Source organism: Convolutriloba macropyga, chromosome 5 (genome assembly GCF_964194025.1).
Source record: "Convolutriloba macropyga chromosome 5, txConMacr16.3, whole genome shotgun sequence".
NCBI lineage: Eukaryota > Metazoa > Xenacoelomorpha > Acoela > Convolutidae > Convolutriloba > Convolutriloba macropyga.
The window spans coordinates 66,649,031-66,676,416 of record NC_134472.1 but is presented as its reverse complement, the minus strand read 5'-3'; the positions used below and the strand labels follow the sequence as shown (position 1 = coordinate 66,676,416).

The 27,386-nt window shown below is 34.7% G+C and overlaps 2 protein-coding genes across 2 annotated transcripts in view; one reads left to right on the top strand and one right to left on the bottom strand.

Annotated features, from left to right (window-relative positions):
- The window catches only part of LOC142339563 (putative small nuclear ribonucleoprotein Sm D1), a 179,917-nt gene that overhangs the window by 32,706 nt on the left and 119,825 nt on the right, over positions 1-27,386 (top strand). The gene's annotated exons all lie outside the window — the stretch shown is intronic.
- LOC142340183 (uncharacterized) lies at positions 22,065-23,794 on the bottom strand. The gene has a single exon (XM_075390685.1). It carries the CDS (start codon positions 23,329-23,331, stop codon positions 22,432-22,434), a length of 900 nt encoding a protein of 299 aa, XP_075246800.1. The 5' UTR covers positions 23,332-23,794; the 3' UTR covers positions 22,065-22,431.

The window sequence follows — 27,386 nt, the reverse complement described above, 5'->3', positions numbered from 1 at the left end:
AAAATCATTGACATCAGATTTTTGCTTGTTTTTGTTTGTTTGTACTTACTAGATGCAGCATTGAGTTGGAGTTACCGGCCTTCTCTTCAGCATCTTCTATTTTGTTCCTGCATAGAAAATTTGATCAGAATTAGAATTGTTTTTATTTCTCTAGAAAATTAATTTTTTGTTAAATCGCACGCATATACTCCTAATAAGAGAAAAATTTAGCACTGTGAAAATAGTTTGTTTAATAAGGCTATCAAGCGCATGGGCCCGCTCTTATCTTGTTTTCTGTTACAAATCTAATTGCATTTTTCTCAAATATTCGAGCATCAGCTCCTGAATATCCAAAATCCCTTCTTGCCCCGAGGCCACTAATCGTTGACCCAGTTGGATCAGTCAGCGACTTCCTCAACGGAGTGGAACAGGAGGATCACACAATGTGTTGGACTTCTAATTCAGCGGCAAAAGTAACAGACTGGGGTAACAAGATCACAATTGAGTGTGCCAAGACAAAGGCCAGAGGCAGCTTCAATTTCGTCGGTTAAGGGAAACTCTAGTAGCAATATTGGTGAAGGTGATGTCCACAAAGGGCATTTTGCTTTAATTTTCACGCAATGTAACTCTCAATTTTAACCTCTAGTTGTGTATATTGTTGTAAATGGACTGAAAACTTATTACTGCCGCATGCGTAGTATGTAAAAACTCAAGACAGAATTTTATTTTTTGTTTCTTCTCGTAGTAACGCAACTAGTGCTTGATTGAAAATATTAAGGCTACAGGTTATTATTACCGTTCTCTTTTGTTATGTTATACATTCTAAAGTAAAGTGCAGTTTATCATTGTCTTGATTCAATACTTATATATTTAGTATCTTTTTCTAAACATAGCTTACTAAGGTGGCCGGAAATTAAACCTTATGAGCAGTTCAATTGGCATGTTCCCAAGTTCCAAAGTTTCATTTACATTACATAAATTCTCACTCAACACACAATCTCGTCTCCCAGGTTGAGGTCCAGACCCAAATTGGTTTATGATCAGACCCAGTCGAGCGCATACCCGTGTGTTCCCAGACCGAAATTGCTTGGTCTGGAAGGAGAGCGCACTACAATCTGGACGATGGTCTGGAGATGGTTTGATCAGAGGTAGTTTTGGTCTGAAAAGTCTGGACCATGGTCTGGAGATGGTCTGATCAGAGGTCAATTTGGTCTGAAAAGTCTGATGATAGGCGAATTCGAGCGCACTTGGGTCTGATCAGAAATGTCTTCGGACGCAATTTGGTCTGATCAGGAACAATTTCAAGAGCCTTATTTTTTCATTTTGTTTTTTCTTATTGAGAGAGAAGGGCTCTGCCAAGAGGCAACAATAAAGCAGCGTTCTGATCAGGGACTCATCTGAAGTCCGATAGCTCTGATCAGAAAAAAAGAGTCCAGCTTATAGCAAAGGCCGGTCCCCTTCAGAGAAAGTTTTGATCAACTGGTGACCACGATATTTCTTATGAAAAGCTGTCTAAACTCATCTATTGAGTCAGAAATATACACTAAACGGTATACTAAATAAAATTTCTTCTTAACAATTGTGTTTCGTTTTCTTTAGCAATAATTTTATAATTAATTTTTCGTTAGATGAATTAAATACTGGAAACATCAGTTTTATGCAATGAGTATATTATAGCAAAATTAGGAGATAAGTAAGTAAGGATTAAGTAAAATCTTGCTCAGATCAGACTATTTCGAGCGCACTTGAGTCTGATCATAACCTCTTCGAGCTCACTTGAGTCTGATCATAGTCTGAGTAAGGTCTGGGCAATGGTCTGAATTTGAGTCTGAACCATGGTCTGAAGATGGTCTGATCAGAACGCCTTCGGTCTGAAAAGTCTGACCAGAGACCTTTTATGTCTGGAAAGTCTGATCAGAGGTATCTTGGGTTGGGAAAGTCTGATCAGGGTTAATTTCCGTCTGAAAAGTCTGATCAGACAAAAATTTGGGTCTGGACCTCAACCCGGGCTCCAACGTAATGTCAACTTACACATAAGCAACAAAACGCCAAAAAGTTTTCTGATCCAAAGATTCCTATGAAGGCCGAACAAATGCTCAATTAAATAATACAAAACTCACTAGTATATCTGATCAATTATATGATTCAGTCAATGACGTCTATTAAATATTCTTCCATCTGTGAGAGGTTTTCCGATTCTCTTGCCACCGCAAATAACACAGTCGCTTCGCTCATTTGATTCTGGAGGCGTGAAATACACAAAACTATATCCTCGTCTTTTTGTTATTCCAGAGGCGCAAACTAGCAGTATAAACACACACATCAGCACTCCAATTTCTGCCTTCATTTTTGCTGGTGAATTTAACAGCGAATGGAATTCAAAAATGGTCCGACTCGAAGAGAAAAAATCTGAATGTAGCTCAGAAACCTCTTTTCATTCTTGCGTGCCCTGTTTTCTGTTATGTCGGTGGCGTGATAACTCCTGCAGCTAAGCTGAGCAAATGCACGAGGAATGGTACTCTAACTCACTCTAAAAGTCCGCTATCTTTATAAATAGTTAGTTTTTTCAAGCTTAAGTCTCTAACATAACATAAGAAATATTGTGAAAAAATGCATGGAAACTGTGGGTCGATTTATACAAACAAAAAATTCAAATTAATTGTCTGTCCTTTCTTTATTAAAACAAACGCACAATTATGCTCAGAAAATGCAAACACTATACTCCCATAGCTGCTACGTAAAAAGACAAGAAAGGCTGAAAAGACAAGAAAGAAAAACTGTTTTGATTTTTATTTAAAAAATGTGAAACTACTAAAAAGAGAGATTCTTAATGAATTTCAGCATTCTAATTTGTTCCCACTCTAATTATGCCAGCCGCAAGGAACTCAATTTGAAAAAAAATAGAACTAACTTAGGTAACTAGAATGATCGAAGAAAACATAAGACTACCAATAAGCATTGATTTTCGACGAGATCGTTTATACATTCTGTTTCATAACTCTGGTTTCTCTTCTTGGCATCAAACGGAAAGGAACAAATTTTCTCTTTTTCCGGGTTACTTTCTCAAAACAACAGAAATCTTGTCAAGCAGATTGGTCTCTTCTCACTTCTACAAATCAACACGGCGATAAAAATAAAAACCAGAAAATTAATATCGAACAAAGTGCTGATTGAAAATCCCGCTAACTCTGTTTGCAAACAGTTTGTGTCTCCTAGGTACTGGCGCTAATTGCAGACTATTAAATCATTTCGACAATGCCACCTTCGATGGGCTGTCATTACTGAAATTGAGTGACAAGACAACAAGAACCAACTATTACCAGCAGAACTCTAAAAAAACTTTTTAGAAGCAGCTAGTGTCAAAGTTAAAAACTTAGATGAAAAACCTCTCATATTCTTCAATACAAATGTGGTAGAACTTTTCTCTTGGAAGAACACACTGAAGGTCAACAGAAAGAAGACCTGAAAAGTAGCAAATATCATAATCATTTTTTTAAAAAATAATTCTTTAAACTCGATGACCACTTTCTGCAGCAAAATTCAAAATATGTACTACTGGCTCCTTATAATAGAATGAGAAAAGATAATGGGACTGGTGTCTTTAAGAAATTTTCTAGTTTCTTTAAAAAATTTTTGTTAACTTTACTTTCCCTGACAGTTTTTTCGTCTTTTTGTGTTGAAAATTGTGATCCTATGATTAGATTGGAATTAGCTTGGATAAATTACCACAAGCATATGAACAAAAAATGATGTTAGTATAATTTACAATTTTTTGTTCAGATGTGGACAGGAAAAGAGGTCGTTTTTTTATTCCTTTGCCGTCCATCTTTTCCTGAAGTTTTTCCTTATTTTACGTTTTTTTTCAAATATTTTAATCACTCATAAGAAATAGTACGTTTTTTGTGTATTTCTGTTTTCAATAAAATTTATAGTTCCTTAGCATTTCAGTTGGTACAACGTTTGATTTTGTAAGCCGTTAAATGTTTTCACCATTGAAATTTCAGGTTATGTTAGAATGAAATTTATCCTATTTTTACCGTCAATTTTAATAGTTTTGCTTTTTTCAAGCACGTATTGACGCATTGACTCTTCTGAATACATTCAATTGTTTGATGTCTATATTCGCTGCTCGAGACCGAATGGTTAACTTGTAAGAACTTGCAAGTTTCTTGCAAAAGATGGTTAACTTGTAAGATTTTGCAAGTTTCTTGCAAGTCGAAGGGTTAACTTGTAAGAACTTGTATGTCAAATGGTTAACTTGTCAGAACTTGCAAGGCGAATGGCTAACTTGTAAGTTTCTTGCAAGTTGGTTCCGGTCGAGCAAAACTCTTATTGGTTAATTCAATTTAACATTCAGTCAGTTACCGTAAAAAGCGCGTGGGAGTTAGTTGCTCTGTTTGCATATCATAATACAATTTGCCCTAAGCAGACGAAATGATTTTTTGAATATTACCAATTCAAGAGAGTTCCTTTTGCATTTCCATTAAAAACTGTAGATCTCAATTAGCTTCCTCACGATCCGTTTTTTAAAAATGTTTGCAAAATAGTGACTTTGATTGAATTTTCAAATTCATATGTGAGCATTTTCTCAAAATAATTTAGTGGCCCTTCTTTTATACCCTTTTTTAAAATTTAGTTCACACTTTTCCAGTTTCTTTATTTTCCAAACAACCGTTTACATTAATGTCTTGCAAAGTTTTATTTACGGTTTAGAGCGTATGTGTATTTATGTGTGTGCGTGCGTGTGTGTGTATGTGTGTGTATGTGCGTTTTTATGTGTTCGTGTATGTGTGTGTGTGCGGGTGTGTGCATGCATGGTGTGTGTGTGTGCTAATGGTTAACTTGTAAGTCGTATGGTTAACTTGTAAGAGTCTTGTAAGTCGAATGGTTAACTTGTAAGAACTTGTAAATCGAATGGTTAACTTTTAAGAACTTGCAGGTCGAATGGTCAATTTGTACGAAATTGCAAGTTTTTGGAAGAAAAACTTGCAAGGCGATGCATTGCCTTGTAACTTTATGCCAGAAACTTGCAAGTTCTTACAAGATAACCATTCGGCCTTGACCCGGATTATCAAATTATCCTTTTTATGTTCTTTTTTTTTGTGAACGAGGCATCTAACCATGCACTTTTTCGGCCTTAGACATCGAACAGAACCATTCCTGATAAACAAATTTTTAATTAGAAAGCGCTGTTGTGACTGATTTGCGATTTTGGTTGAACAATTAAAAATTTATTGCTGAGCTAATTTATTATCCTACCATTTATTCTAATTTGTAGTTTTTTCCCTAATTTTGGTTTATGTCTTAAAATTCAGCTCATTTCTTTGTTCACTGTTTTTTTCTGGAACTGAGTCTCCTAAAACTAGTTTAATAAGTTTTGTATATTCCTACTTTTGATCGCACCTCCATCTGCATCCAGTAGAATGGCGAAGTTGTTCTGTTTTTGGATGAGGAATTTTGAGAAATACTTTAACTATTAGTGAACATCACTGTCGAGGGAAAAAAAGGGGAAACAGATGTGGCATTGGATCGCAGAACGACATTGTTGGTTGATTTTTACCAAAATAAACTTATTTTTGTGATATCCGAAGTAAACTTCATAATTCCCAAATTGTGTTCGTGACTGTTGGTCACATTCGTCATTCTCTTCAGGCACTTTTTGTTTTTGCTGAATTGTGAGAGAAATTTTCTTCCTCTTATAAATTTCCATTAATCCATTTCTTCTCTAAATGAAATCAATGACTAGATAAGAATTGGTCATCAAATTTTATTGTTAATGGTCATTGATTCTGGAAGTGTAACCGTAGAAACACCTTTCTAGTTCACTTTTAAAACCTTCCAAGGTCACAAAAAGTTGAGTTAGAGTTGAGTCACACTTGAAAACTTTGGCTCCGTGGTTCTTGCACCATATGGTACTTTCTACCACAAACATAAAAGAAGCAGCTACTGGAGAACCAACTGCCACTTAAAACAAACAGCCAACTTGGTGAATAAATACTGAATCACCAAATGGTGTGTTATTTTCATCCCGCAACGTCAGATGTCGTCAACCATCTGACGTGGCGCAGATGGTTCTCTCTCGAAACGAAGTGGAGAGAGAGAAATCTCTGAATTGAAAAAACAGAACACACCGAGAATCCTGAAAATCAGTTGGCAGAAAAACTGTTAAAAAATAGCCAAATTTTTGACTTGTAAAACTCTACTTACTTCCGCACATTCTCCTCACAAACAAACTCTCAGACTAAACTTTAGTTTTTTTTAAAAAAATCTAATCCGACCGTCCTGAAACTAAACTGGTAAGCCAAACTTAGTATAGCTCATAAGTTCCAGCTATCCCCGCTGATTTGAGAACGAAGAGCCTTTTATAGATGTTCAATATTGTAGCTTTATATTTTAAATATTATTAGATTGGAACGGGTTTTCTAACTGTATACATAACTTGGTGAATTAATAACTTATTTAACCACATTAGTAATTTAACTGAGACTTATACGCACTAATCGGTAAACCAAGAGCGATAACACAGCGATTGGTTTACTTTATCATTTTCGAGGTTGTGGACAATTCGGATATATTCTGGATACAGCCCCGATTATGATAACTGGTGCGACCAGAGGAAAGAATCACGCCTGATATTTTGTTTTTAATTATCTGATAATTCGGTTTTAACAAATAGCACGCGCGTATACCGTAATTGCACCGCTTTTATTGAAATCAACTGCTAGCAGAAACGAAAAGAATAAATTATCAGTCCAACCCAATCAGGCAAAAGTTTCTTTACTCTGTTAACACTATTTTTAACCAGGTGGGATATTTCTAATAGAGAAGTTAGTTGTTTTAATCGATTCTAACCAAACTTAGATATTGTTAACTCTCTTCTAGATTTATAAACCTTGTCGCTTTTTCATTTTAAGTTTACTATTCTAGCACCTCTCATCTTTTGATAACTTAGGTTTTAACAAATGAATTAATGGACAATGTGCAAACCATAATCGTTGAACATCTGAATATCACAGTTACAACAAATAATAAAACGGGCAAAGTGACACGATTCATAACAAACAATAGCAAATTCCTAGCAATTTTCTACAAATTTGAGCCAACTTCCTTTGCGAATTTTTTTATCACGTACATTTGGAATAACCCTGAATTCTTCAATATACTAAACTTACTAAAGATTCCAAATAGTAATATTGAAATACCCTCATACAACACAATAGATATTACAAATATTAACCAAAACACTTCTGAATTATAATTAATAAATTAATTTATAATTAATTAATAAATATATATATATATATATATATATATATATATATATTTATATATATAGAAAACTTTTACTAGTTAGCTGAATTAAAACGTGCTACAATTTTTTTCACCTTGTACTGTTAGCACTTCAAATTTATAGGTCTTCAGGCTTTCTAAGTAAGTCACAAGTTCCATAATTGTCCTCACGCATTGTTCATTGCACACCGAACATTATGATGCGATCCACTCAATGCAGTTCTCTAGTCCTATAGGCTAGAGGTCCCACTTTTGTTAGTAAGTTTAGCTGGGGCCTGAGTGGGTGAGGCTGCGGGTTCTCTTTTGAACCAACGCATAGGCCGAAGACGGGGATAGTCGAACATATATAGGTAACAAAGCCTGATTTCTCATAGAAAATAGCGCGTTCTAATTCAGCTATAACAATATAACCCAATACACATAAACCAAAAAAAAAAACACTTATATCTTTGTTTAGGTGATGACTTCCCTTCAATTATGAAACCATTGTTTATTCGACAACCAAATCAATTGTTCATTCGTTTTGAAGGATATACAGGACAGATAATATTTTCTCACCTGCCTTTGCTTCACAGTATTATTCATATTAGAGTAGCTTCATTTCATTTCAAAGATCTTTTAGATATAATTGTTTATCCCAGTAACCCTAATTATTTTAAGCTTTTAAGAGCGTTTATTGACTTTAGCATAACATTCATTGACATCAGAGTAGACTTTGACTACTACGCGGACAAGATCAATCCGATTTACGGATATTTATAAAAATTTATCTTTAGAATGATTTTATATGACAATTTAAGCCTATTTCAATTTTACATGTATATGACTATAGCCATTGTAACAACTGTTATAGTTATTAATTTCGTATTCTACGATATCGAATTTGTGTGCGTTTATACTTCCTTTTTAGATTTTGTTTTTATAATTTTATTAATCATAACACTGACATTTAAAACCAATTTTTTTCCGGAACCATATCATAGTATACTTGATTGCGTCTTAATAGTGATAGTCTCTCCAGCTTTATACAAGATTGCTTTATACCAAATATTTTTTGTAAAAAAATTAAGCTCAACTAATGCACTTCCTTTATAAGGGTCAATTGGTGTCAATAGTCGGCTTTTCCAGAACATTTTCTTCAGAAAATAATATATTGACCCCTCAACTAATAGTCGAGTTCGACTACTGGGACACTTGCGAAACAGGATTTATAACCCTGACACCAAACTCTAATCACTGGCATTTCTTTGTATTTCTCGCTAATCTAAATCCCACTTTTTGGCCGGACAACCGTGATGACTTATAATAGGTAACTAATTCCCAAAAATGTTCCTTCTGAAAGGAAAATTAGTGGAGATTGTACGCTTCCAGCGCACTTTTGAATCATACCCCCTCCTAACTCCCTTCATAATAATCGACGTTCAAGAAATTGACTCCAATGATTCTTGGCAAACGTCAGTTTATCCAACATCACCATATTGGAATTACTTCTTCTTCATTATGGAGAACGCCCCATGTGTTCCAAAATCGCTAGACTCAGAATCCTTAATCCTAAATTAAAGATTGTTGATAAGAAATGATACTACCGTATCAGAATAAGTTAGTACAGATACAATTTTTTCAGAGATCTTTCACAAAAGTAGACAATAACACACTAGTACCTACGTTGATAATCCATTTTGAATATTTAGACTCCTGGGAAGACGGATACGTTATAGTCCTGCCAACTTCCCCCTTTTGGTACTTTTTTCTTACCTTGTCAACATCTGTCTCCACCACACTTCCATTTAATCTTGATAAAATCTGACCCTCTGTTTACTTCGATTCCTTTTTTCTCCTTTTGAACGCAAAAATGTATTTTTTTAATAAAGAACGTTTAGTTAGAATCACGTATCTCCAGAAATCCTTCGATCTTATTTGCCCTGGCCTTCAAGATGTAGAACCATGTATCATTGTTTATTACGAAGATCAGGAAACAAGCCAAAAGGGAAACCTTAAAGTACGCCCCAACGACACGCAGTGGAAATTCTTCCTGTGCCTTGTCGATTTGAAGGACACTTTTCCAATTACTATCCACAGCCTTTTTTAAATAACACTTTAAAATTATGTCTGCTATTCTAAGTTATGTAAATAATTGGTTCTTTCCCAAATCCTCTCTTACTGACGAAAATGTTGTTGAATGCCCCATTTGTTACACATCCTGCAAGAAATTTAAGAAAATGCACGCAAATTCCAAAAATCAGCCCCCTCATTTTGCTTGCATCCCTTGTCGACAACAGTTATTTGAATATTGGGACCACCCCAATTGCCCCGTTTGCAACCAGCCAATATACACATCCAGTTATAGTTACTATTTCCGATGCGATCTTTGTGGACAAACCAAGAAGGAGGTAGCCGAAACTTACCTTAGCCATTTCAAGACCCACAAAGACCACATTTTTTGCACAGAATGTATCAAGACCCTCAAATCCTGTCCTGTGTGTAACTACCCGATTACCCCCGACAATCCCCGACAATTTAAGCCTATTTCAATTTTACATGTATATGACTATAGCCATTGTAACAACTGTTATAGTTATTAATTTCGTATTCTACGATATCGAATTTGTGTGCGTTTATACTTCCTTTTTAGATTTTGTTTTTATAATTTTATTAATCATAACACTGACATTTAAAACCAATTTTTTTCCGGAACCATATCATAGTATACTTGATTGCGTCTTAATAGTGATAGTCTCTCCAGCTTTATACAAGATTGCTTTATACCAAATATTTTTTGTAAAAAAATTAAGCTCAACTAATGCACTTCCTTTATAAGGGTCAATTGGTGTCAATAGTCGGCTTTTCCAGAACATTTTCTTCAGAAAATAATATATTGACCCCTCAACTAATAGTCGAGTTCGACTACTGGGACACTTGCGAAACAGGATTTATAACCCTGACACCAAACTCTAATCACTGGCATTTCTTTGTATTTCTCGCTAATCTAAATCCCACTTTTTGGCCGGACAACCGTGATGACTTATAATAGGTAACTAATTCCCAAAAATGTTCCTTCTGAAAGGAAAATTAGTGGAGATTGTACGCTTCCAGCGCACTTTTGAATCATACCCCCTCCTAACTCCCTTCATAATAATCGACGTTCAAGAAATTGACTCCAATGATTCTTGGCAAACGTCAGTTTATCCAACATCACCATATTGGAATTACTTCTTCTTCATTATGGAGAACGCCCCATGTGTTCCAAAATCGCTAGACTCAGAATCCTTAATCCTAAATTAAAGATTGTTGATAAGAAATGATACTACCGTATCAGAATAAGTTAGTACAGATACAATTTTTTCAGAGATCTTTCACAAAAGTAGACAATAACACACTAGTACCTACGTTGATAATCCATTTTGAATATTTAGACTCCTGGGAAGACGGATACGTTATAGTCCTGCCAACTTCCCCCTTTTGGTACTTTTTTCTTACCTTGTCAACATCTGTCTCCACCACACTTTCATTTAATCTTGATAAAATCTGACCCTCTGTTTACTTCGATTCCTTTTTTCTCCTTTTGAACGCAAAAATGTATTTTTTTAATAAAGAACGTTTAGTTAGAATCACGTATCTCCAGAAATCCTTCGATCTTATTTGCCCTGGCCTTCAAGATGTAGAACCGTGTATCATTGTTTATTACGAAGATCAGGAAACAAGCCAAAAGGGAAACCTTAAAGTACGCCCCAACGACACGCAGTGGAAATTCTTCCTGTGCCTTGTCGATTTGAAGGACACTTTTCCAATTACTATCCACAGCCTTTTTTAAATAACACTTTAAAATTATGTCTGCTATTCTAAGTTATGTAAATAATTGGTTCTTTCCCAAATCCTCTCTTACTGACGAAAATGTTGTTGAATGCCCCATTTGTTACACATCCTGCAAGAAATTTAAGAAAATGCACGCAAATTCCAAAAATCAGCCCCCTCATTTTGCTTGCATCCCTTGTCGACAACAGTTATTTGAATATTGGGACCACCCCAATTGCCCCGTTTGCAACCAGCCAATATACACATCCAGTTATAGTTACTATTTCCGATGCGATCTTTGTGGACAAACCAAGAAGGAGGTAGCCGAAACTTACCTTAGCCATTTCAAGACCCACAAAGACCACATTTTTTGCACAGAATGTATCAAGACCCTCAAATCCTGTCCTGTGTGTAACTACCCGATTACCCCCGACAATCCCCGACAATTCAAGCCTATTTCAATTTTACATGTATATGACTATAGCCATTGTAACAACTGTTATAGTTATTAATTTCGTATTCTACGATATCGAATTTGTGTGCGTTTATACTTCCTTTTTAGATTTTGTTTTTATAATTTTATTAATCATAACACTGACATTTAAAACCAATTTTTTTCCGGAACCATATCATAGTATACTTGATTGCGTCTTAATAGTGATAGTCTCTCCAGCTTTATACAAGATTGCTTTATACCAAATATTTTTTGTAAAAAAATTAAGCTCAACTAATGCACTTCCTTTATAAGGGTCAATTGGTGTCAATAGTCGGCTTTTCCAGAACATTTTCTTCAGAAAATAATATATTGACCCCTCAACTAATAGTCGAGTTCGACTACTGGGACACTTGCGAAACAGGATTTATAACCCTGACACCAAACTCTAATCACTGGCATTTCTTTGTATTTCTCGCTAATCTAAATCCCACTTTTTGGCCGGACAACCGTGATGACTTATAATAGGTAACTAATTCCCAAAAATGTTCCTTCTGAAAGGAAAATTAGTGGAGATTGTACGCTTCCAGCGCACTTTTGAATCATACCCCCTCCTAACTCCCTTCATAATAATCGACGTTCAAGAAATTGACTCCAATGATTCTTGGCAAATGTCAGTTTATCCGACATCACCATATTGGAATTACTTCTTCTTCATTATGGAGAACGCCCCATGTGTTCCAAAATCGCTAGACTCAGAATCCTTAATCCTAAATTAAAGATTGTTGATAAGAAATGATACTACCGTATCAGAATAAGTTAGTACAGATACAATTTTTTCAGAGATCTTTCACAAAAGTAGACAATAACACACTAGTACCTACGTTGATAATCCATTTTGAATATTTAGACTCCTGGGAAGACGGATACGTTATAGTCCTGCCAACTTCCCCCTTTTGGTACTTTTTTCTTACCTTGTCAACATCTGTCTCCACCACACTTCCATTTAATCTTGATAAAATCTGACCCTCTGTTTACTTCGATTCCTTTTTTCTCCTTTTGAACGCAAAAATGTATTTTTTTAATAAAGAACGTTTAGTTAGAATCACGTATCTCCAGAAATCCTTCGATCTTATTTGCCCTGGCCTTCAAGATGTAGAACCATGTATCATTGTTTATTACGAAGATCAGGAAACAAGCCAAAAGGGAAACCTTAAAGTACGCCCCAACGACATGCAGTGGAAATTCTTCCTGTGCCTTGTCGATTTGAAGGACACTTTTCCAATTACTATCCACAGCCTTTTTTAAATAACACTTTAAAATTATGTCTGCTATTCTAAGTTATGTAAATAATTGGTTCTTTCCCAAATCCTCTCTTACTGACGAAAATGTTGTTGAATGCCCCATTTGTTACACATCCTGCAAGAAATTTAAGAAAATGCACGCAAATTCCAAAAATCAGCCCCCTCATTTTGCTTGCATCCCTTGTCGACAACATTTATTTGAATATTGGGACCACCCCAATTGCCCCGTTTGCAACCAGCCAATATACACATCCAGTTATAGTTACTATTTCCGATGCGATCTTTGTGGACAAACCAAGAAGGAGGTAGCCGAAACTTACCTTAGCCATTTCAAGACCCACAAAGACCACATTTTTTGCACAGAATGTATCAAGACCCTCAAATCCTGTCCTGTGTGTAACTACCCGATTACCCCCGACAATCCTTGGAGTTAAACCCAACCTGGTAAGTAAAACATTCAAGCCATTTAAGATGGGAAATAAAAACACAACCCCTTTCCAACCTTTGATCAATACACCCACTGGAATCGTATGTCCAATTTGTTTTAAGATTTGTAAGCGTTTTGAAAAACTTCACCCCACAAACGGTGATCAAGACCATTTTGTATGTTTTAGCTGTTATCGAGAATTGATAGCAAATAAAAGAAATACACATTGCCCACTGTGTAAAACAAAAATGTACCCCTTTCCCATTGTTTTTTATTATCAATGTGATTTATGCTATAGGATCAAAACCCAGTTATCTTTAAATCATTCAACTCATCTTTTATCGCACCCTAACTATAGTTTCTGTAATATTTGCATTTCAAATAGTCCGTCATGTCCTGTATGCAACAAAACTATTTAGCTTGAGCAGAATTCCTAAGAATAGCAGGTTCAGCGATAAATTTTTTTTCCTCTCGGAACAATACAAAACAACGGAAAATTGGTGTTAACGATTATTCCTTATGCCCGCAACACCACTACGGCTTAAAAAAATAAAAATGTCCGCTTATACCGCTCTGGTTTCACTTCTTTCTTTCATCATGATTCTACCCCTAATACTCCTCATTTTGCACGCTCTGATTCATGCCTTCCTATTTTTCTTTGCGGAAGAATTAGAGCTCATTCTTTGGGTAATAGTCTTTGGTTCCTTCTAATTCTTTCTTTTACCGTGGTGGGATTGCATTTAGCAAATAATAAGACCACCAGCTAGTTTATAATAACAAAAAGCATTTAGCTAAAAATTAACTTTCAGCGTTAAACTCTTCTCTAGTCCCTCAACTTCAGCACCAAACGAGTTAGTCCAACACCCAGCAAAGAAGATGTCCAACTGTCAACCCGAAGGATACGACCCAATAACAAATTGGAATATTCACCACGAGTCTGCAACGGCAACAATGCCAGACCACTGTGGAAGAGCAATCCGACTCTCCAATATTGACGACCTCCTAACCGAACAAGATCACAGAAACATAAAATTATGTTTGGAAACACAAAAAGTTAGAGAGGATCAGCTGAATACCGAAAACCCCAGATTCGTGAATAATTTAAAGTACAGCCTCAAACCGGAATTTAACAGTTTTAGAGTAGAAGGGAAGACAACAATAACCAACAAATGTCTAAAAACCGTGCATGAAGTTCCTGTTTCAGAGGTTCCAGTAATTAACGTATTCCCCCTCCCAAGCTCAAAGAACGTGTGGAGGATAAAAGATCGCGATGTGAAACATAGGAGCTACATTCTGTACAACAAAAATCTCTGCACGTACATTAAAGCTCCTTATGAAGCAATAACAGCCTTCCCTGATGAAGAGAACGGGCAATATGAGTTAACAAATGCAGCCCTCATAACAGAAAACTCTACATTCCGGCAACAACTTTTACAACGAGAACTAGAGATAGAAGATTTGCAACTCCAATTAGAACAGCTGAAATTGGAAAGGAAAACGACCGGCGCGGCAAGCAACGATTATTGGCGCCGTCAATATTTGATATCGAATCGCCTCAAATGACAGGGCGAAGATAACACGGTCAAGCTTGCAAGGTCGTACGCCACAACAAATCTCGAACTATCTGCAAAAGCAAGAAAAGCTGAGCAGCAGATAGCAGTATTAGAGAAGAAAAATCGTCAGCTAGAACAAAAACTAGAAGAAGCAAAGAACAAGTCCAAAAAACTTAAACGAAAAATGGCTCAGAGCGAAAACTAAAAATTTGGTATACTCAAGGTGATGGTTTATATTTTAAATGTTCACTAATACTTTTTAATACCGATCATGTACAACTGATGTAGTAAATCTTTCTTCGTTCTTAAAATCGGGGTGAGCTGTAACCGTAGAAACACCTTTCTAGTTCACTTTTAAAACCTTCTAAGGTCACAAAAAGTTGAGTTAGAGTTGAGTCACACTTGAAAACTTTGGCTCCGTGGTTCTTGCACCATATGGTACTTTCTACCACAAACATAAAAGAAGCAGCTACTGGAGAACCAACTGCCACTTAAAACAAACAGCAAACTTGGTGAATAAATACTGAATCACCAAATGGTGTGTTATTTTCATCCCGCAACGTCAGATGTCGTCAACCATCTGACGTGGCGCAGATGGTTCTCTCTCGAAACGAAGTGGAGAGAGAGAAATCTCTGAATTGAAAAAACAGAACACACCGAGAATCCTGAAAATCAGTTGGCAGAAAAACTGTTAAAAAATAGCCAAATTTTTGACTTGTAAAACTCTACTTACTTCCGCACATTCTCCTCACAAACAAACTCTCAGACTAAACTTTAGTTTTTTTTTTTAAAATCTAATCCGACCGTCCTGAAACTAAACTGGTGAGCCAAACTTAGTATAGCTCATAAGTTCCAGCTATCCCCGCTGATTTGAGAACGAAGAGCCTTTTATAGATGTTCAATATTGTAGCTTTATATTTTAAATATTATTAGAGTGGAACGGGTTTTCTAACTGTATACATAACTTGGTGAATTAATAACTTATTTAACCACATTAGTAATTTAACTGAGACTTATACGCACTAATCGGTAAACCAAGAGCGATAACACAGCGATTGGTTTACTTTATCATTTTCGAGGTTGTGGACAATTCGGATATATTCTGGATACAGCCCCGATTGTGATAGAAGGATAAATACTCACAGGTCACAGTTCTGCCTCTCTTCATGTCGTGAATATTTTTTATTACATTTATTACAAACTACTATTGCTCATTTGGCTGACAGAAAAATTGAGATGGTTGTTCTCTTTCTTAACTTTATTATAAAATCGATTTGAAATTGTTTCTCCCCTGCTTTAAGCTTGGATTTCAATTACAATTTTGAATAAATTTTCTTGCCTAGAAGGCATGATGATAAATAATAAAGATTTATTCAAATCGAACCAAAATTGGCGTATAAGTTCCACCATGTGTTTTGTTTTCAAAAGTGAGAACTAATCAAGTGCAGCCTGCCCAATAAAAAAAGTAATTTCGTTGGTTAAAAGTTACATTTAATTGAATCATATGTTTCATACATTGCTTATTTCGATCTGGTCAAGGAGTGGTTAAAACCAAACGAAACCTCATGCAGGAGGGCCATTATGCAAGAGGGTTCTCAAATACCAGCAATTTTTGAAGTTGACATCCATTTTTTACCTCTGTGATAGATTTCAAAAAAATCAGGTTTTTTGGCCTACTTGACCCGATATAATCGTTATCTTGTTGTTTCGGAACAAATTAATAGAATGAACATAATTGAAAAAAAATGCATCATCTGGCCAAAGAGTTGTTCAAATCAATTCAAAATTCACAAATTTCAAAATAGGTTTTAACCATGAATGTTTAAACGAATTTGAGCTGTGTATGAGTTGTATCTTCTTCTACACACAACCTATTTAGTCTTTAAATTTACACCAGATATGCAAAATTTTAGGGCAAATTTATTTTAACAAAATTTTCTAGAGCAAATGACCATTATTCGTTTTATTTTTTACAATTCAAAGAATTTGAATTGTATTGGGGCGCTGTCTTTTTTACGACTCGAAGAGGAGTATTGGAGAAGTCCTTTTTTTTTAATCAATTTTATTGGAGTGAATTTTGAAGCGGGAAATGAAACGCGTGAAAAAATTTTGAGTGATTTGGTTGCTGAACAAAAGTGAAGAGTGGAGCGAAAAGAGAGTGGTTTTTGCTCATACCGCTGTTTTTGAGAGAGCGAGAAATTGATGTGTGAAAAAATTTTCTCTGAGCGAGCGAAATTTTTTTGTTCACGTGCGGCTTTTAAAAGCAATTTTTTGCAATTTTTCTTGTTTATGAGGTTTGATTATGATATTGTAATGGATTGGGGCTCGTTCTGATAGGAATTGAAGGTTTCAAGTAGTTAATTTGAGTTTTATGCAAATTTCGAGGTTTTTGATCAGTTTTGCTGATTTTTCGACGAAATTTAATGTTTTTTGGCTTTTTGTTTTGTTTTACTGCTTTAAGTGCAATTTGCATAGAAGCTCGTTACTCAATGATTATCAGGGATACAATTTGATTACAATTTTGTTGTTATAAAACTTTTTTTCTGAAGAAAAATGACAGAAAAATTAGGAATTTTTTAACCACTTTTTTAAATTTTTGGCTTTTCGTTTTTTTCAATGGTAGACTATTTCTTTAGCTTGTTATGACTTGCCCATTTTTTCGCGAGCATTTCTTTGCTCTATTTGCTCAAAGTAACTTTGTTTGGCTTTATTTTTTCTTGTAAAATTTAAAAAACACGTTACTTTTTCTCGTTTTTTATTTGTTCAATTTGGTTTTAATTGTCGTTTCTATTCTTCCTCAACCTTTGATAGCATTTGGGGAGTTTTCGAGTGGAAGTCAGTTGTTGTAGCTCTTTTGGATGTCTCTCATTTTGATTGATATTAGTTTCGAGTTGTTTTGTTAAAGAAAATCGAGTAAATCAGAGCAAATTTGGGCCACTTTTTGTCTTTTTTCTAAGTTTATTGCCCATTTCTTCCAATTTAATGTTTTTTGTTGCTAACTTTTTCTCAAAAAGGAGCAATTTTTAGGTGTTGATACTATGAATTTGCACTTGAAGGCTTAGCAGGGCAGTTTTCCTTTAAACAAATTATACAAATCTCTAATTCATTAAAGAGTTTTTCTTAGTCTTTTTTTTTTTAGTTTGTTGTTTAACGTTTCTCTGCAAGTAATAGGTGGGCGATTGATCTAGCCAAATATATAACTAATTGATTTCTATGAGTTATGGATGAAAAGCTGCATGTTATCTTTTTGTAGAGAATTTTGTTTGGATTTTTAGAGAATATTATTTTTTGATTTGGTCTTTTGTCAAGTTTCCAGTTCTCCAGTCTTTTCTTTGTGAATTGGTTACAGGTTACACTGTCTGTCGATTGATAATATGCTGATGATGCATCTGATTAGTGAGAATAGTCAGATTTCTACTTCGAGTCGTTTCCGGAATTCTTCCGACTATGTTTTTTTTTTAAGATCTATTCACACATTTTCATGATTTTTGAAGTCAAATTGGAGTAGTGATTTTGGTCACGCCGAAACAAGAAGTGGAGCAAAAAAGCGAGTGGTTTTGCGGCGTGAATTTCTTTCGCTCTAATTTTAAAGTAGAGTGAGAAAACGGTGTTTGAACAAAAATTCGGTTTCTCGGTAGTGGTTTTTTGTTCACATGCGGCAATTTCACTCTGATTTTTACTGTTTTTTCGATTTTTTGGATCGGATTTTTTTCTAAATGGTTTTCCCAATCCATTCACAGCTCATTCTAGGCCTAGTTTTTTGTTTGAATTAAAATTTTATTTCTCGCCAGGGTTTTTTTTGCTCACATGCGGCATTTTGATATTGATTTTCTGTTTTTTTTTCTTATTTTTTTGTTCTGATTTTTTTTAAAATGGTTTTCTGAATTCACTCATAGCCCATTCTAGGTCTAGATTTTCTGTTTAGTCAATGAAAATTCTTTGAATTGTACGTCAGGACTTGTCCTGCTATGTTTTTTAATTCTGCTAGACCTGTTTTTTTTTCGACGAATTGACAATCAGATTTCCGATTTCGATCGGTGCTAACGCAAAATAAAGTTGTGTATGTTTACAACTCTACAATAGACGTATCCAAAAATTGATCAGGACTTTGAATAATGTTTCAAGATTTTTTTAATATTACTGATGTAATCTACACTCTATTTAACTCTGTACATTGAGAAGAATTGTTGGCCCTTGAAATGCTCAAAGATCACGTTTACTAAAATTTCAGTGTACCGAAGTTATGTGCTTTAGTAAATAAGAGTTGTCTGGATACTTAGCTGGAAAAGAATCATTACAAGATATCCTTATTTCTGTATAGCTCAAATATAGTTCAAAGTTCAAACGGGCTGTGATTGTGCTCTATGCGGACATCATTTACAACTTTTAATTCTGTTGAGAGATTGAGGTATATTTTCTATGATTGTACAAGTCCAAAAACTATGTGTTGGCTTTTCTGGTTGCGGGAGAATAAAACTGGAATTGTCACTTTGGTAAAAAGAAGTCGCATTTTGTCTCATCATAGAATTCATAACTCTTAAAAGTTTTCGCGATCTCTTACCTTACATTCAACTTCGTAACTGAGAGTCGAATTTGTTTTCTTTTGCACTATGCAGCCATAAGGAATGTTTTACAATTTTACCATTTTACCCTTCAGTCAGATAATGTTGATTTTTTTTATGTTAAAAAGAATCATATCTCAAGATTTTTAGTGCAACGGTTCATATGATGTTAGCATGGGTTTTCAAGAGACACTCCAGCTGGCTATCAAGTTAGTGTCAGACAAACGTGACTGGCGGACAGGAATGTTTCAAAGCGAAAGAAAACTTTCAATACCTCAAACAGACCAACCTCCTAAGTGAAAAATGATTTTGGCCTGCTTCGGACCGACCAAATAGGCTGTGGGCCTATCAGAAGAGATGTCACGCCAGACCCTAAACCGGACGAGCAGATATTAGGCCAAACGTAAATTACCCAAGCCCAAGTCACCCATCAAAAATTTATTTTAAATTTCATTTTGTATAGTCTTAGTAGGTCATATATGATTTACATGATTTTTTTTAAATAGTCATGCATAAAGTCTGGAAATCATACAGCAATCACATAAAAAATTTTAAAACGAAAAGTTGAGTAATCTTCATAGTTGAAATCATACGTTTATGAAACATTGAGTGGGCCAGATTTTCCCGTATAATGTGATCAGAAATTCGCGCATTTGATTATAATAGATCGCATGTGCAGCCTACTTTTGCTATTTGGGTGCACTAAAAACAGATAAATGCAAAAAACTTTATGGCACACATCAAATAAAAGAGCGTTTATAGGCATAAACTAGCTCCATATAATTTAAAAAATTTAAATAGACGCACTCATATAGATAGACCTACTCCTTTATTTAACAACCAACTTTGCTAAAATCTTGCATTGCAGGGTGTTTTGGCTGATGTCAAAGTGATGCTGGGGACGTGGTGCCCTATCGATAAAAATTAAAAACCTAATTCTTAATAATATGGATCCTTAAATCTTTGCTAAAATTTGTATGCCAAAATAAGAATTCCAAAATATGTATGCTAAAATCTTTGCTAAAATATGTATGCTAAAATCTTTGGTAAAATCTTTGCCAGCTTTGCTAAAATCTTGCATTGCGGGGTGTTTTGGTTGACGTCAAGGTGATCCTGGGGACGTGGTGCCATATCGATAAAAATTAAAAAGTGATGCTGGGGACGTGGTTCCATATCGATAAAAAATAAAAACCTAAATCTTAATATTATGTATCCTAAAATCTATGCTAAAATCTCTATGCCAAAATATGTATTCCAAAATATTTATTCTAAAATCTTTGCTAAAATATGTATGCTAAAATCTTTGTTAAAATCTTTGTCAGCTTTGCTAAAATCTTGCATTACAGTGTGTTTTGGTTGATGTTAAAGTGATCCTGGGGACGTGGTGCCATATCGATAAAAATTAAAAACCTAAATCTTAATAATATGTATCCTTAGATCTTTGCTAAAATGTGCATGCCAAAATATGTATTCAGAAATATGTATGCTAAAATCTTTGCTAAAATATGTATGCTATAATCTTTGGTAAAATATTTGCCAGCTTCGCTAAAATCTTGCATTGTAGTGTGCTTTGGTTGATGTCAAAGTGATGCTGGGGACGTGGTGCCATATGAATAAAAATTAAAAGCCTAAATGGAAAAAAATATGTATGTTTCCCAGTAACCCCACCAGGATCTTCATTTGGTTTTATTTTCATAACAGAATCGTACTAGGAGTTCTAGTATGAACAGTGCGAAATCATATATGTTTTTTTGAATAAAATCAAAGAACTTTCATCCCTGGAAGCCAAAGCCAACGGGGGTCCCGATAAGTCCATAAAAGAATTCTGTAAACATGTAGAAGCACTTCTAACAATTTGTCCGGGGTGCCGTTCAAAAATTTGCCCGAATTTGAAGACGATGTTTTGGTTTCATCTAAATCATTTGATTCGACAAAAGAAAAGAAAGGAAATTTTTGGTCTAGTTATCAGCATTTTGTGGCTGGTTGATAATTATCGGCTTTTGCTAGCAAAAAGTTTAATTGATGCGCCTGTCAGCTGAACATGGCTCTATACTTTATTCGGAAGACCGGTCTTTGATTTCTGGGCTTTTAGACTCTGGCCACAGCCAGTGAACTTAATTTTACCTTTGCTTAAAAGTCAAGAACTCTTATTTTTAGAGTCGAATATACTTTGAACGTTTTCCAGACCAAGTAAACTGAATTTTTGGTTTTGGTCGAACCAAACAAATCAAAATTTGGCTTTCGAACAGACTCGACATTGTATCGTCTACAGAACATAATAGAGCAACTCTTTGGTCGTTTTTTTGATTCTATGTCAACACTATTATAGTGAGAGTAAAGTTTAGGACCTTAGTGGGTTGCGACCCCACAGTCTCTTAATTGATTGCAATCCTGTGCTCTCCACTGAGCCAACTTGTCCACATTAGGAGAGTCTTACTATGCTCTCTTATATTCAGCTATCATTTCAAGCTCCATCTTATGATCACAACTTACTTACTAGACTGTATACTCTAACAGAACAAACGAACGGCTAACCTAAAACTTAAATTTGTCCGTATTATGATCATGGATACACACACACACACACACACACATACACACACACACACACACACACACACACACACACACACACAAAAAACCCGCCAAGTCTGACTGGCCCACTGCTATCTTCCATCTAGAATTTTATCTTGTGTATTTCAGATAAACTCAGATGGAAAAACAAAACAGTCGATATTTGAATTTAAAGCTAAATAGTTTAACACTATACTTCCTTAACTATTTCTAATTTCCCATTATAAATTCAAAACAAAATTGCATAACTCTTACTAGTTTTATAACATTTAACTGTTTTATTAGCATTGAGTATTTTGATAAATTGTGGCGTCGTTTGTAATTTTAGACCAGAGTCTGTTTAACCTCCTTAAACTACAAAAAAAATAATCCGATACCCAAAATTGAAATTTTAAATTTTTAAGATTTAATCCACCTTTTTGAAATCTGAAATGTAAAATTTAAGATTGGCAAAGCAGTTCCTAAAATCCACAGGGTACGAAACGGTGGGTGAGGGGGGCTAATTTTATTTTGTAGTTTATTCTGTTCCCACATTGCCGCGCTCTGCGCTCTTTTTTCGTTCACGCGACGGGAAATTCCCCTCAATCAACACAGCCAGGGAAGTCTTCCTTGCCCGCGTCTCCTCATGCTTTCCATCGACAGTCAGTCCTCCCCCTCCACCTTCCTCGTCATTCAACTTTTCCTCCATTTCCATTTTCCACGATTTCAATTGCTGCCTTTGGTCCTCAACTTCCGACAATTTTCTCGCCACGGCTTCAAGTTGGTTTCTGAGCTCAGCGAACGTTCGGCTGTCCTCAACGGTAGCGTTTTGCATTTTTTCAGAGTCTCTGAATTGAGCTTTCAGCTGTTCTTTCAACTCCAAAATCTGCATTTGCAAATCACGATTTTCGATTTCAAGCTGTTCCAATTTCCCGTTCGGCTGGTCTGATATTACGATAGTGGGAACATCACCATTGGAAATATCGTCTTGATCGCTACCGGATTTTCCGGATTTTAAAAGATTCAATTCTTGCTGAAGTAGTTCAACTTGGGCATTTTTGGCGTCCCTGAAATCAATAATTTCCTGTCTTACAGCTTCCATAAATGTCTCGTTCTCTGTATTTTCAGTTTGCAATTTTTCCAACTCTTTCTCCTTAGCTTCCAGACTTTTCGTCAGCTTTGTTTTGTCTTTCTGGATATCGGCGACTTGTAACAAAAGTTTGGTTGAAGATTCCTTTGATGTTTTCTTCAGAGCTTCGAATTCCTTTTGTTTTTCTTGAAATTGCTGACGTAATTCGTTGTTTTCTTTGACAAGGTCGTTGTATTTGAGTCGTACATCCTCAAATTTGTCCTTAAGGCCCTGATAACGTTGCTCGGCCGCTTTCAGCAACGAATCACGCTCGGACTTGACTTTCTGTATATTTTCTTGTTCACTCATTCCTGTAAAAATTGCTCAAAAAATTAAAAATTAGGGTGGTAAAAATTGAAATAAAAGTACCAAGCCAATACAAGCTAAATTTACTTGGGTTGAAATTGAATGCCAAGTTTTAAAAGTCTTTTTCTGAACTACACTTAATACAAATATAACAAAAGTTATATTTGAATTAAATTTGTTTATTCAAAACATCCAACTCTTTAATTGTATTGAATAGAATAAAATTTCGAATATTTAAGTATTAAATTTGATTAATTCATCGAATATTAAAACTGTGAATAAAATAGATGTTTGAGTTTTGCACTCGAGTTTCGACACGAGTTTTGACAAGTAATGTCACGAATTTCTTTCTAATTTTACAAGTTGTAATTTATCAAGTTTTTCACAGACAATAAACACAAACTTTCAATAGAAGTTCAATAAATTATCAATACAAGATTGAGTCCAATTACAACACGCTGAGTGGTAAAGTCGCCTGAATCTCAACGAAAAAATTGAATAAAAAGTAAAAAATGAAAAACCACAATAAATTTTCTTGTCAATCACAAAGTGACAAAAAAGTACAAATGATGATGCTTAAAATATCAATTGAATCTTACAAAAGTATTGTTTACTCAAAAAGACTGGTATAGTTTTTAACTCATAACCAGCAATGGTTATTATAACTAACTTCAGCTGCCGTGTGATATCATCAAAGGTTCAAAAACCGACTTGAACATCAAAAAAGTATTGTTTTTTATTTTTCTAGCACCTTGACTGTTTTAATTTGGTTTGAGTTTTTCTGAAGGGTGACTTTTTGGTAAACTATGTTAAATATCGGCTAATTTTTAGCAAAAATGCGGTTTTTGAGATAAAACTAAAGTGACTATTCAAGATTAGAACTTGTCAAGAATGTGAGATAAGAGTTTAGAAGGTATGTGATGTTCTTTTGGTCCACAGGCACCAAAGTTGATAATTTCTGAGTTTTAGAATTGTTATGAAGGTGAAAAAAAAGCTTTAAAATAGCAAAATATAACCTTGCGGTCATTCATTGGATAATATTTAACAATCATATAATCTGACTAAGGGTTTTAACAAAATTTTGAATCTAGATGAAAAGTTGAACTCACTTTTTTCCACTTTTCGATTTTCAGAACAATCTTTCAAATTAATTACCTGTAAGAACTTATATGAGCCACTAACTTTTTTCCGAACCAGATTTTTGATAAAAGTCTGTTTGGTAACCTCAGCTTTTGGTTTGAATTCTTGACAATAATAAAGCACCTACTAGACCTGAAAAAATTTTCAAACATCTATCTATAGTTTTTAGCTTTTTAGCTATGCCATTAGTTTAGTTTTAGTTAATAGTTATATCTAGTTGTGAAGCAAAAAATTTTCAACAGAATCCGTCACTTGCAAGTTAACTGTCCGAGCTGCGAACACACTTTTCAAATTATGGTTCGACTAGTAAGTATTTAATAAGATTTGAAACTGTTGAGACAATTTATCACTAAATTGAAATGCAAGTTTATGGCATTTGAATTTGGTCCCAAAGTGCGAAGAGGCTCGCGTTGATGAACAAATTTTTTACTGTTTGTAAAGAAGACACTTTATATACAGATTTATTATTCAGAAAAAAAATCAATAATCATTCAACTATTTATTAATTTGCTATATTTTACATCAAAATGAAAATAACATTACTTTGAGCTCATGTATAAAATAGCAAAAAGTCAAAAATGTATTCAAAAATCTAGAAAAACTAAGGGGCAAAAAATTCATTTTGTAATATTGTAGAACTGTTTTTTGGCCGTCAAAAAGCACAAACCTCTATTAAAATTGCAAAGATGTTTGGCGGTTTATCTGCATGATGAAAGTCTTCTGTTATCTCCCCGAAAATTTACTCTCTCGAATGCTTCAAAACATTTCTCGGGACAATAATTTCAGAATGTAACGATCTTCAAATAAAACAACAGCAGAAAGAAAACTTTAAGCCAGTGACAGATATCTGATTAAGATAATCCGACAAACCAAATAGTCTAATCTAAACTGGAATTTCGATTCAAACCTAATCAAGATTATTCGAAAAAATCTATTTGACGGGTTTTCCTTTTGATTGTTTCACGAGACCCTTTCTCACTGTAGGCTTGTTCAGGCTACCAAACAAAAATTTACAAACCTTAATGTTCCTTATTTTACAACACGCTCAACTACGCAGTTTAAATCTCTGCAAATAATTCGACCTAACAAAACAACGAAAATCCAGTCTTCGCCTACTGCTAACCAATCGATCATTTCGAAATTTTTCTTTTTTCCCTTTTCGGATCTTTTTTAGCGTTTTCTACAATGTCCGTTTGTACGAAAGCCACTCAGCGTACAGTCGATAATGCTATCGGTTAAAAATAAAAACCATAACCTCTTTTGCGTTAAATTTCGTTCAACATCCAACTAAGCAGCCGAGCTTTCACGCTTGCAATGCATGTGCTTAAATACTTGCTATGCAAAAGTTTCGTTGTTGTCTTTAGGAGCCGAAATTTGCATATAACATAAACCCTAATATCTTCAATTTTTTTCCAATACCAAGTCATCGGCTTTTTTCTATATTTTTCTTATCAAGAAGTGCAAGAAAGGTACTGTTCCACTTGTCGGTAATGTCAAATTGTTATCATTGGCCATCAAATATTTTTTTGCAAAAGCCAGTAATTACCCACAAGTACATAAAGGCAGTTTGAGCAGTTTTTCTCACTTTTCCAGATTTTTCTGCTGATCAACGCAAACAATATATATTGATGAAACACAAACGAAAATCTCATTACTCTGTCAACAAATAAAAACTTTGAAGAAAAACGCAAAACTGGAAAGAAGTCAATTTTTGCTAATTCAGCAGCTCCTTTGTTTTGCATATCTTGCTTATGTTTTGTTAGAAAGTGAACACATTTACTTATTTGTAAAAACGCTGCCTAATTTTGTATCTTTTTGTAGGACTCCATTGCGTTGTGTACTTAGCAGAAAATCAAAAGAGAACGCTCAAAATTTCACCGTTTCTCTATTTGAAACAAGCATATCTAATTCAGCCTCAAAATTTAACAGGCATTTCAACTACTAGCTAAAAGAAATTCCTGGCCTCAGTGATTTGAGGTCAAGTTACAAGCCAAAATCTTCAAACAAAATAAATTATTATCAACTGGAAAAACAGTGCTTCTAATTCAACATGAGCATTGGTCTTCATAAATTAATAACAAAATTTTAAGTTCTTGTGTAAAATTATAAATTCTTCAATGTACTTCACGAATTTTTGTCTGATTTGAGGTACACAGAAGTCTGCTGCGAGATGTTTTTGAATGCAAAAAGCAAGGGAACAGTTCAAACGTGATGAGGATCAGGCCAACACAAAAATCTAAAAATTGATTTAACTTATATTTCTAAAATTTTGAAAACTACTGATTGCACTCATAAAAATAGATTGCACAATACATATTTTTAGTTGCACGCTGATGCTTATAATAACTTTGCCGTTTAAAAAAAATAAAAAATTTTTGACTTGTTATTGGGTCTCGTTAAGGACAGGTCTCATCTGTTATGAAGTGAAGTGCAGGTTGACTGTTTATTTTTGGTTTTATCCTATGCTAAGTTGGCTTTTTTAGTGATTTAAAAAATATGTATGGAGTTTGACTGTAATCCATTTTTTTGCGTTTCTGTTGTCACGTCTTGCAGTCTCTTTATTCGCTGGTATTACCGGCTCTCAAAGGCATTTTTTAATACATTTAGAAGTTTGCCTTTAGAACCAACTAATTTCGGACAGTTTGTGTGCTTCTTCGAAAGTTTTTTTTTCTCCTCCTCATTGGGTACACAACTAAGTAAAAAAATTGCCGATTGGGGTCGGATAGTTCGCGTCGGATTATTCGGTTTGATTATTCGTGTCACTTCTCTAAAAATCAGCAATCTTTCCCTAGAGTGCATTTAAAGGTTCGAAAACTTTCCAAAACCTAGCCAAATTATTAAATCTGCATCGATAATTAAAATAGTCAAAATAGCAGAACATAGAAGCTCAACACTCCTCACGAATGAAGCAAAACTCG